A 12,068-nucleotide genomic window follows, 5' to 3' on the forward strand; every position below is an offset into this window, starting at 1 on the left:
TTTGCCCTAAATTTAAGATAAGATACATACAGCAGCAGCAATGGCATCAAAGAATCGAACTGATCCATCGCATTTACACGTAGCACAGACCATCAAGCCTGCTATCACTCTGGAGCACTCATTCTCCTAGATCAGCTCGGACACACAAAAAAATCTACGGAGACATTCCTGTATTTCAGATTCGTCCGAGAAACTAGCCATAGAGAAGACCTCGTCATTGTAGCTTTGCACAAACTTCCTAAACTTCACACGGAGCTGCTTTCCATCTTCCAGAACTACCGCTGTAAAAGAAAAAACAAGAGTAAATTACAGATTTGGTCCCTGTAGTTATATCAAAATTATAGATTGGATTCCTACAAAAATTAACAATAGATATTAGCATTGTGGCTTCAATTTTGTTGCACATTCGAGAAAATGAAGAAGGAAAAGTGAACTTTTATGTTTCTGAGTATTAAATAAAGAAAATTAAAGATGACATGGTTATTAAGATTTGGGATCACGTGAGATCAGGCTGTTTTTCGTGAGACTCGAAAGACCATTTTTTTTACACTTGAAATATCACAGCAAACACTGTGAAGATAACCTTCACAGTGTTTTTACTGTGAAGGTTCGGCCTTTTTAACCTTCATAGTGTTTTGTTATTAAGTTTCAAGTGTAAAAAAAGGTCTTAAAGGTCTTACGAAAACAGATTGGTCTCACGTGAACCCAACCCTGGTTATTAATATATCATTATTTATTTCATAACGGATTATAATTGATGAATAGTCTTGTAATTGATAAAAGAGTATCAATGATTTAAATCAGGATGTGAGAATCCCTGATGTGTTCAAAGGATCTGGTAGCAAATAATAAGTTGTGTCCATGTAATAAAGAATGATATTGACGGTTATAATTTAAATACTGATTAAAAAATATCAAAATATATACCCGAAACAAAGTGACGGGCAACAACAAGAATTAATGGATCATATATGATTTCAATGGAAAAACAGCAATTCTCGGGTTTTCTAATTTTGACTATGTTCTCGTTTGAACCACTCTCTACCCTTCTATGAAACAAAATGTATACCTGAAACATGTGTCGCATAGACTTCCAATAATAGCCTATCACTATACCCTTTTAACATTTGTATGAAATTTCTTTTTGCTATGGAGAAAAAAGAAGAGTAAAGAAAGCCAGGATTAACGGTTATCCAGTAAGTGCTTACCTGTAGAAAGTCAAAACTACAATTTACTTTATCGGGTAAAGTTATAGATCATCAAAATGGAGTATGCAACATTAATACCGAGTAAGAGTTGTCACTTTCACTTACTGGACAAGACTTTTCATCCTTATCATTGCTCTTACCGGATAAGATCATCGGTCCTTACCATATTCATCCGGTAAAGTAATTTACTGCATAAATGTTCATCAAAACCTAGAAAAACATTCGAACCAAATGGTTTGACTTTTTCCTTCTGTCACATGAATCACGGATGCCCCGGAGACAGTGAGACTCAATCATGAGTATGCATGTGTCTTCAAGGCATTTCTCTTCTTTAAGAAATCAAATCAAGGGTGTCTGTGTGTGTATTTTAATTTTAACACCTGCCCATATTTCATTTTTGGGTACATATCGGGGATTTTATAGGGTGTAGTAAATTAATAATATTTTCGGCCACATTAAAGTAATTCATTTGATTTGATTTTGGATGAAGATTTTAAATTATGGCCCATGATTTAATCACAATAGAAAAATTAAAAAGAGTTGGACTAGGAACTAGCTCTATTGATGCCTATGAAGACAGATGAGAGCCTGGAACTCTCATTCTAGCTTCTACTGTGCAAAGAGTCCGGAGAGACAAGCAAAGAGCGAGAGATAGTGAAAAAAAAAGTGAGAAATCTGTGTGAATTTCAAGAAGAGGCAAATTCAAGTTGGATTCAGCTACTAATATGAAGGATGAAGCAGTAATATCCAGCAAGTTCAAGCAAGAATTTTGAACTCAGTTAAGGTAATTTTGAAGCTGTGCTAGTAGTTCTTGTGTAAATCAAAGTGCGTGGCAATCTATCGTCTGTGTATAATGTACACACGTATGTTTCAATTAGCAACAAAACCGATAAATCAATATGCCTGAAAATATACTATACTATATGATTTTATAGGTCAAAATATATACCACCATCATATCATGTATTGATTTATGAAGATCTTAAAGAATTAAACTGAAGAGGCAACTTACAGCATGAAAATCTTCCCTTAAAACTCCTCTACAAGGTGAAGCCTTTTTCACTTYAGCAATTAAACCAGGTGATCCTGTTCGTATATATGAGACCTTAAGAGCTCCTCTAAAGTCTCTGGAAGGAGGAGCACTGTCGAGAGCTTTCTTTAGTGAAAATATTGAATTGTTCTCCTTCATCTGCAAAAAGGTCCTTATTAGCAGGGGAGAACTTACAACAATGGAATCAAGGAGAATGACCAATGGCTTTGGCCCAACTGGGGGTGTAAACAAGTCGAGTTTAACGAGCTACTCGAGCCCAAGCTTATTCTCGAGCTCGAGTCAATCTTGAATGCAAACAAAGCTCGCTTAACGAGTCGAGCTCAATAACACCAGTGTCCGACTCGACTCATTCGAAAGCTTGATTAAGCTTTACGAGTTGAGTCGATTCGAGCCGAGCCGAGCCAAGCTATTTGAGAATACACTTTTTCGACCCAAACACATTTATATGTATGTAAATTATATAATCAAAATATAAAAATCATCAAGCTTGAGGCAAATAAACGAGTTAATTAGTCTCGAGTTCAAGCGCATAAACTAGCATCAAGCTCAAGCTCCAAACTTCAAAAACTATTCGAGCTCGACTTTGAAAAAGTTAATCGAGCTCTCTGATATTAATTTTTTCGAACCGAGCTCGAATAACCTGCTACTCCACTCAGCTCGACTTGTTTACACCCGTAGGCCCAACTGTTCCTGTTGAATCCAGGAGAACGGACCTGGGCAACCTCTAAATATTTGTTCCGTACAATTTCCTCTAGTTTGTTACGAGGAGGATCTTCTTCATCCTTCAACCCAGGCTACAAAATTGGTCAAAGTTATAAGTCTCATGATCAGCTCAACATTTATTGATTATAAAGAAACAAATTATTTGAAGAAAAGGCAACGTCGATAATCACAGATTCACAGTGATGTCATTTTCAACATCAATAAATTCAGTTCTTTACATGAAACCAACTTCAATCAAAAAGTATCAGCGAAATACCCTAAAAAAATATTACAACAAGAACATGATCCAGTTAACTCTATTTGATATATATATATATATATATATACCTTGGTAACTTTTATATTTTCTACATGGTTATAGGGTTATATATGTAAATATTAGGGGTTATATTGTTCCATCTTCATCGATGAGCAATACACATTTTGGAATGATCTGGTTGCAATAGAGATTTTTCTCTCCATCTCCTACATTAGTTCATTTATATATATACTGGGTTTTTTCACTGACATCTATCCTTTATAAGACGGGAAGAGAGAAGGTTCTCCTGTCTTTGCCTATTATCCATTATTAGCCTTCATAAATCAACATCAGTCCCCTTCCAACATTTAAAAAAAATTCATATGCCAGTCACAACACCCATATTAGGTGGATCCTGATGTGTGTGTGCATATATATTATATTATATTGCCTTATTCAACCTAACGCTACGAGTCCTCAATCACTCTTCATCTGCCAGAAAATAGAGGATCTTTTGAAGTTAGGTTTCCAATAAAATCCTCAATCATTTTCAGATTTGCACAATACAAAGTTTTCCAAAATGTAAGTAGACCAAACACTTTACACGATTCACCTGTTGGGCTGAGATACAAGCAATTTTGTGCTCTGCAACCACCCGATACTGTCAACAGAATAAAAGTCAACTCCCAGGATTTAGATGTAGAACTAGGGATCTTTACGGAACGCCTAAGAGATCCAGACCGATTGGAATAGCAAGAAGTCCTAATTTTGCCATTCTGCAGTTTCAATGTAGAGTGAGGCAGAGGGAGAGTATATACAGACATTATAAGGATCAAGAACAATGTTTGCATTAAATTATGAGAACAAGAGAGAGAGAGAGAGAGAGAGAGAGAGAAAGAGAGAAACGTTGTATAATTTACAGAGAAATTAGGGTTCAGGGATCCTTGGTAGCAGACAAAAATGGGCAAAATTTTATTTCAGGAATGATTGGATTTGTCTCTAATGCTGGGGAATTGGGTCAAACACGAAGGGCTTCTATTTCAATAATTCTCATGAGTAATATACAGTATTTGGTTTTTTTTATATGAGGGTGAACCTGGGCCCACCTTAGCCCCTATGTAACGACACACGTGTACCATCCTATGTGTGGTCACGAAATTCCTCTAAAGTATCAATGAGAACATTTTTATAGGACATCATAAAGCATATTAGAGTACCAACAAAATCTCAAGCCTCAACTTTTTTGTTCGTATCATTGAACAAGATAAATTATCACATCAAAAACCGATCATAAAATCACTAGTCAGCCAAAATATAAAAAATTGAATGAAATAATGTAATGCAAAAACAAATATGAATATCCATGCATGAACAAATATCTTAAAGCTACTAGACCATGACTCCATGAGAAATATCTTTTGAAGTTAGGTTTCCAACAAAATCCTCAATCATTTTCAGATTTGCACAATACAAAGTCATCATAAGGCATCTTTTTAGCAGAAGAGTAATACAATCAGATTCACACTCATATAAAAAAAATCCAAATACTATATATTACTCATTAGAATTATTGAAATAGAAGCCCTTCGTCTTTGACCCAATTCCCCTGCATTAGAGACAAATCCAATCATTCCTGGAATATAATTTTGCCCATTTTTGTCTGCTACTAAGGATCCCTGAACCCTAATTTCTCTGTAAATTATACAACGTTTCTCTCTCTCTCTCTCTCTTGTTCTCGTAATTTAATGCAAACATTGTTCTTGATCCTTATAATATCTGTATATACTCTCCCTCTGCCTCACTCTACATTGAAACTGCAGAATGGCAAAATTAGGACTTCTTGCTATTCCAATCGGTCTGGATCTCTTAGGCGTTCCGTAAAGATCCCTAGTTCTACATCTAAATCCTGGGAGTTGACTTTTATTCTGTTGACAGTATCGGGTGGTTGCAGAGCACAAAATTGCTTGTATCTCAGCCCAACAGGTGAATCGTGTAAAGTGTAGAATACTATGTGTGGTCACGAAATTCCTCTGAAGTATCGATGAGAACATTTTTATAGGACATCATAAAGCATATTAGAGTACCAAAAGGATCTCAAGCCTCAACTTTTTTGTTCATACCATTGAACAAGATAAATTATCACATCAAAACCCGATCATAAAATCACTAGTCGGCCAAAATATAAAAAATTGAATGAAATAATGTAATGCAAAAACAAATACGAATATCCATGCATGAACAAATATCTGAAAGCTACTAGACCATGACTCCATGAGAAATATCTTTTGAAGTTAGGTTTCCAACAAAATTCTCAATCATTTTGTCATCATAAGGCATCTTTTAGCAGAAGAGTAATACAATCAGATTCAAGAATGTGGTATACATGATACAGATGGATGAAAAAATTACGTTACGAATTGATCATAGTTTTCCAAAATGTAAGTAGACCAAACACTTTACACGATTCACCTGTTGGGCTGAGATACAAGTAAAATTGGCTCTGCCACCATCCGATACTGTCAACATAATAAAAGTCAATGCCCAGGATTTGGATGTAGAACTAGGGATCTTTACGGAACACCTAAGAGATCCAGACCGATTGGAATAGCAAGAAGTCCTATTTTGCCATTCTGCAGTTTCAATGTAGAGTGAGGCAGAGGGAGAGTATTATAAGGATCAAGAACAATGTTTGCATTAAATTATGAGAACAAGAGAGAGAAAGAGAGAGAGAGAGAGAGAGAGAGAGAGAGAAATGTTGTATAATTTACAGAGAAATTAGGGTTCAGGGATCCTTAGTAGCAGACAAAAATGGGACAAATTATATTCCAGGAATGATTGCATTTTTCTCTAATGCAGGGGAATTGGGTCAAAGATGAACGGCTTCCATTTCAATGATTCTAATGAGTAATATACAGTATTTGGATTTTTTTTATATGTGGGTGAACCTGGGCCCACCTTAGCCCCTATGTAACGACACATGTGTACCATCCTATGTGTGGTCACGAACTTCCTCTGAAGTATCAATGAGAACATTTTTATAGGACATCATAAAGCATATTAGAGTACCAACAAAATCTCAAGCCTCAACTTTTTTGTTCGTATCATCGAACAAGATAAATTATCACATCAAAACCCGATCATAAAATCACTAGTCAGGCAAAATATAAAAAATTGAACGAAATAATGTAATGCAAAAACAAATACGAATATCCATGCATGAACAAATATCTTAAAGCTACTAGACCATGACTCCATGAGAAATCATTAGATACACTCAATAAAATCTATGTTGAACACATTAAAATAAAATGTATTTTAATCCGTCAATTACATATGGCATCGCCGCATCGACTTTTTCCGTATTCAAATGAGAACGAAAACTATAATCAAATCTCCATCCCCAGACTGACCATGGTTTGTAACGCATTTCAAGCATGCTAATGCGCCTTCCTCATGCCCCTCTAATCAAATCTCCATCCAAAGATCCAWATGCACATTTAAGTAGAATACCCTCTCAAGAATCATGTATTCATGTTGTACAATGGTATCTGCTTATATTTGTTCTGCATTAACCTCATTAAAGGAGTGCCATCTAAGTCAAGATATTTGTTAGCCAAAGGAAATTCAAACATCTCATTCCTCATTACAGGTACACCTAAGATCCTCCTATTTTTGGTAGCTTGATATGAACTTGACAGAATMCATCAAACTCTAAAAGAGAAACTGAAATTATCAAAGGAGCTAACTCAATTCAGCTGTGAAACTAAATAGTTATGGGCTATTCAAGAGGCCAGAACTCTCCCAAAAACATGCTTAACAAATTTCTTAATACCTTACCCCTCTTCCAACCCCCTATTTATACCAGACATTAATAATATGTGCCAAAAATACCACTTCTTAAGTATTCTAGGATAATAAGCTCGGATGTGCTTGGGCATGAGTGGGTGCATGACATAGCTCCATTTCCATATAAGAATACAAGAAAACGGACTACTCATTCATTTGCAATGAATGCATACGATTTTTTTACCACACCACTTTCTACAAGATGCTCAAACTAAGGGACAATTTACCCAACGCTTACTCGGTAAGCGCTACCAAGTCACATTACCTTATCGGATGAACATGGCAAGAACCGGGATTTTATCCCGTAAGAGCGATGGCAAGGACCAAGAGTCTTACCCTGTAAGTGAGGGTTAGTGCTCACCAGGTAAATTTTTGCACACGATCCCATTTTGATGGACTAGAATCTTACCTGGTAAGATAAGTAATAGTGTTAGAATGTTACAGGTAAACGCTTACGCGGTAAGTGTTCAGGTGAACGACCCCTAAGTAGCATATGTGATATGTCACTGCTCTATTTTCTTCATAATTTGGCATGGTAGTTTAAGTTTTCATTCGGTTAAACTGAAATCATCATTCATAATCTGCCACACTACAATAATAAATAATCTGCTAAGCATAACAAGCCGTTGTCTGCTTTACAATAAGATACACTTATCATTTATAAAATAAGGGCATACTATTTTTTTAATGAACTATAAAAATACTATCATTCAACCTAGACAAAATAAATAACTTCGCTCTACTTTCACACTCTCTCCTATTAGGTACTCCAAGAAAAGGTTTAACTATGGCATGCCTATCTTTTTACAATCAAGTCGATTTCATCATTTTCTTCCAATTTTAATCAAATTAACTATCCTTAATTTCGAAAAATAGAACTACAGATGAACAATTGATTAACATCTTATCATGGTTTATGTCAAACAATTCGATTAGAATTGGAGGATAATGTGGCAATTGACATGATTATAGGATATACCATGCGAGTATCTTCCTTTTCGAGAAGGCAAACGAAAATTTGGAAATGAACGTGTATTTTTGCCCTAAATTTAAGATAAGATACATACAGCAGCAGCAATGGCATCAAAGAATCGAACTGATCCATCGCATTTACACGTAGCACAGACCATCATGTCTGCTATCACTCTGGAGCACTCATTCTCCTCGATCAGCTCGGACACACGAAGAAATCTACGGAGAGATTCCTGTATTTCAGATTCGTCCGAGAAACTAGCGATGGAGAAGACCTCGTCATTGTAGCTTTGCACAAACTTCCTAAACTTCACGCGGAGTGCTTTTCATCTTCCAGAACTACCGCTGTGTTCTCGGGAAGAAAAGAAAAACAAGAGTAAATTACAGATTTGGTCCCTGTGGTTATATCAAAATTATGGATTGGGTCCCTAAACAAATTAACAATAGATATTAGGATTGTGGTTTCAATTTTGTTGCAGATTCAGGAAAATGAAGGAAAAATAAACTTTTATGTTTCTGAGTATTAAATAAAGAAAATTAAAGATGCCACGGTTATTAAGACTTGGGATTACATGAGATCAGATTGTTTTAATAAGACCACTTTTTACACTTGAAAATTCACAGCAAAACGTTGTGAAGGTAACCTTCACAATGTTTTTATTGTGAAAGTTCGGCTTTTTTAACCTTCATAATGTTTTGCTATGAAGTTTCAAGTATAAAAAAGTGGTATCACGGGTTTCACGAAAACAGGTTGGTCTCACGTGAACCCAACCCTGGTTAGTAATATATCATTATTTATTTTATAACGATTATAATTGATGAATAGTCTTGTAATTGATAAAAGAGTATCAATGATTTAAATCATGATGTGAGAATCCCTGATGTGTTCAAAGGATCTGGTAGCAATTAATAAGTTGTGTCCATGTAATAAAGAATGATATTGACGGTTATAATTTAAATACTGATTTGAAAAGATCAAATAAACCACCTGATTGGTTTGAGCTTGACTCTAAAGATCAAAAGTATCAGCAGGTCACAGGTTCAAATCCAAGGAGAAATAAAAATCCCCTTGCAGCCACGGAGGTTCAAATACGGTGACTCCGAACTATCTGCAAAGCAGGTGGTTGCCCTTGGATTAGTCGGCTCGCATAACAGGTTGGATATCCAGGTTAATAAAAAAAGATTAACTACAAATCAAAGTGACGAGCAACAAGAAGAATTAATGGATCATATATGATTTCAATGGAAAAACAGCAATTCTCAGGTTTTCTAATTTCGACCATGTTCTCGTTTGAACCACCCTCTACCCTTCTATGAATATGAAACATGTGTCGTGTAGACTTCCAATAATAGCCTATCACTATACCCTTTTAACATTTGTATGAAATTTCTTTTTGCTACGGAGAAGAAAAAAGAGTAAAGAAAGCCAGGATTAAGGAGTCATTTACCAAACGGTTAACCAGTAAGTGCTTACCTGTAAAGAGTCAAAACTACAATTTACTTTATCGGGTAAAGTTATAGTTCATCAAAATGGTATTGTATGCAACAATTTACCTGGTAAGTACTTACCGGGTAAGAGTCGTCACTTTCACTTACTGGATAAGACTTTTCATCCTTATCATTGCTCTTACCGGATAAGATTCTCGGTCCTTACCATATTCATCCGGTAAAGTAATGACCCGGTGCACTTAACCAAGTAAGCGTTCAATAAACGCACCCTAAGTGGATCAAAAATATCCAACCCACTTCTGCATACTGCAGTGCAGTCCAGGCCATGATGATTCATCTTTAGACCAAGTCCTTCTAAGATGAAGAGTTTTGACCACCCCAACAATGCCCAGTCCATATTTGAGTCTAATATTATGGAGGAGCCACCAGCACAAGGGCTGGATCACAAAGAGCCACTGAAACAGCACAAGATGCTTGTGACCAGGTCCACTGAAATAACCACATACAAACGTAACCATTGAACCAAATTAATACGCTGCCTTCAAAAGCTCCCACTATGATCCTGGTGGTTAATATAGCGCAAATTAAATCACGAGATTCTTAACTCTTGCAATAAACCACCCATCATAAGCTAAAATCGTTAAAATCAGATGAGCACCCGTTCCATTTAATGGGATAAACAGGGAGCGTACCCTACTCCTTTTGACCCTACAACGCAAAAATGAACATCCACTTTTACTGATAACAGTGCAGTTGGCAAAGTAAGCCAACGATATCCAATAACTCTCAAGTGTCTGTATAAGCCGAAGTCCATGGACACAGGGAAGCAAGCGGCAAATCCGGGACATGCCGATTGCCGGCCCAGTTGACCAACACAAGCCACTTAAAGGGCAAATTCAAGGGAATGGTGGGGCATCCTTTAAAGAACAAGTTATGAATCCTCACCGCCCCTATTGGTCCTCTGGTGGTTGCGCTTACTTTATAGACAATCAACCCTCATTTTAAAATCAGTTGCTGCAAATCCAATTTCTCCAACTAAACCGATATATATTTTCCAAAAAGCTCTCTAATTCCTTCTATTGCATCTTTCCGCTATATAAATCTACTCCACGACCAATATCTGCACATAAGCCCAGCATTGCAAGTACAAACAACAATCTGCATATATATAAGGATGCATTTATGAATGTGTTGTAACACCATATAGAAGCAAAAAAGTGTACTAGTCAACTTTCAAGCTAGTGATAAGGTCAGGTCCAAACAAGTTTCTTACAGCTATTCACATGTGAATATCTATTAAAATGGACAAAAATGTGAAAAACAAGGTCAGGTCCAAACAAGATTCTTAGACAATATATATAGGAATGGTGATTTGCCCCACTCTGTTCAGGGCCAGGGATCCCCAAAACCTTCACAATATTCACCTATTGGGCTGAAATACAAGTAAAAGTGGCTTTACCACCATCTAATATTGTCAACAGAACAAAAGTCGACCTCCCGGATTTAGATGTAGAAATAGGGATCTGTATGGTGCCTAAGAGACAGAGAACGAATGCCGAAAGGAATAGCAAGAAACCCTACTTCTGCCGTTCACTACAGCCTCATTTATTTCTGCAGTTTCAGTATAGGGAGAGGATATTCAAACATTATAAAGATAAAGAATAATGTTTGCTTTAAATATGAAAACAAGAGAGGAAGGGAGGGAAAGAGAAAGAGAGACGCTATAAAATTTACAGAGAAACTAGGGTTTGACGATTCTTTGTAGCAGACAAGAATGGGCAGAAGTAGAAACCCTCCTCAGTAGCAAACAAGAATGCACACACATATACACTACCCAACCTATGAGCTCGATGGGATTTCTTCCCTCAACTCACTCCAAGTTCTTCACTTTGCATCCTCTGCAGGGAAAATAGGGCTGCTGATGCATTATGATGAAGCGTCAAGGAAGGTGAGTTGACTTCGATACTATCCTGTCCAGTTTGGGTCCAAGGGGCTCAACTGATTGAAGAAGCCCGTAAGGATGCTGTTATTAAAAAGATAATTCAAGAATTGCAACAGGATCCTAATTCTCATTCGGGTTACACCGTTCAACTTGGAATACTTTATTATAAGGGTCGTTTGGTGATTCCTCGTACATCGGAATTTATTGCCACCTTAATCAAAGAATTCCATGAATCAGGTTCCGGAGGGCACTCCGGCTATTATCGAACTTACCGTCGTTTAGCACTTAATCTATATTGGCCAGGAATGATAGCTGTTGTGCAACAATTTGTGAAGTCGTGCGACGAGTGCCAACGTTGTAAGTCGGATTCGACCTCACCAGGGGGTCTTTTGCAGCCCTTGGACATTCCAAAGACGATCTGAGAACATCTTTCAATGGACTTCATTTTGGGCTTACCTAAGTCGAAAGGTTTTGACGCAATTTTCGAAATATAGCCACTTCATTCTTCTAAAACATCCATATACAGCAAGGTCAATAGCTGACATCTTTGTTCAGGAAGTGGGGAGTCATCATGGAATTCCCAAGTCGATCGTTAGCGACCGTGACCCATTGTTTCTTAGTTTTGGCAAGAAATTTTCC

General features: G+C 36.7%; 1 protein-coding gene across 1 annotated transcript; it reads right to left on the reverse strand.

The window, feature by feature from the left end:
* Positions 1–12: 12 nt before the first annotated feature.
* Positions 13–5,781, reverse strand: LOC112505853 (indole-3-glycerol phosphate synthase, chloroplastic-like). The gene is made up of 4 exons (XM_025109891.1): positions 5,690–5,781; positions 2,973–3,053; positions 2,221–2,397; positions 13–281 (listed from the first exon to the last, which is right to left on the reverse strand). The coding sequence occupies exons 1-4, from the start codon at positions 5,744–5,746 to the stop codon at positions 276–278; spliced, it is 321 nt and encodes a 106-aa protein (XP_024965659.1). The 5' UTR covers positions 5,747–5,781; the 3' UTR covers positions 13–275.
* Positions 5,782–12,068: the final 6,287 nt, after the last annotated feature.

This window comes from Cynara cardunculus (genome assembly GCF_001531365.2).
Source record: "Cynara cardunculus var. scolymus isolate 2C chromosome LG 2, CcrdV1, whole genome shotgun sequence".
Classification (NCBI taxonomy): domain Eukaryota; kingdom Viridiplantae; phylum Streptophyta; class Magnoliopsida; order Asterales; family Asteraceae; genus Cynara; species Cynara cardunculus.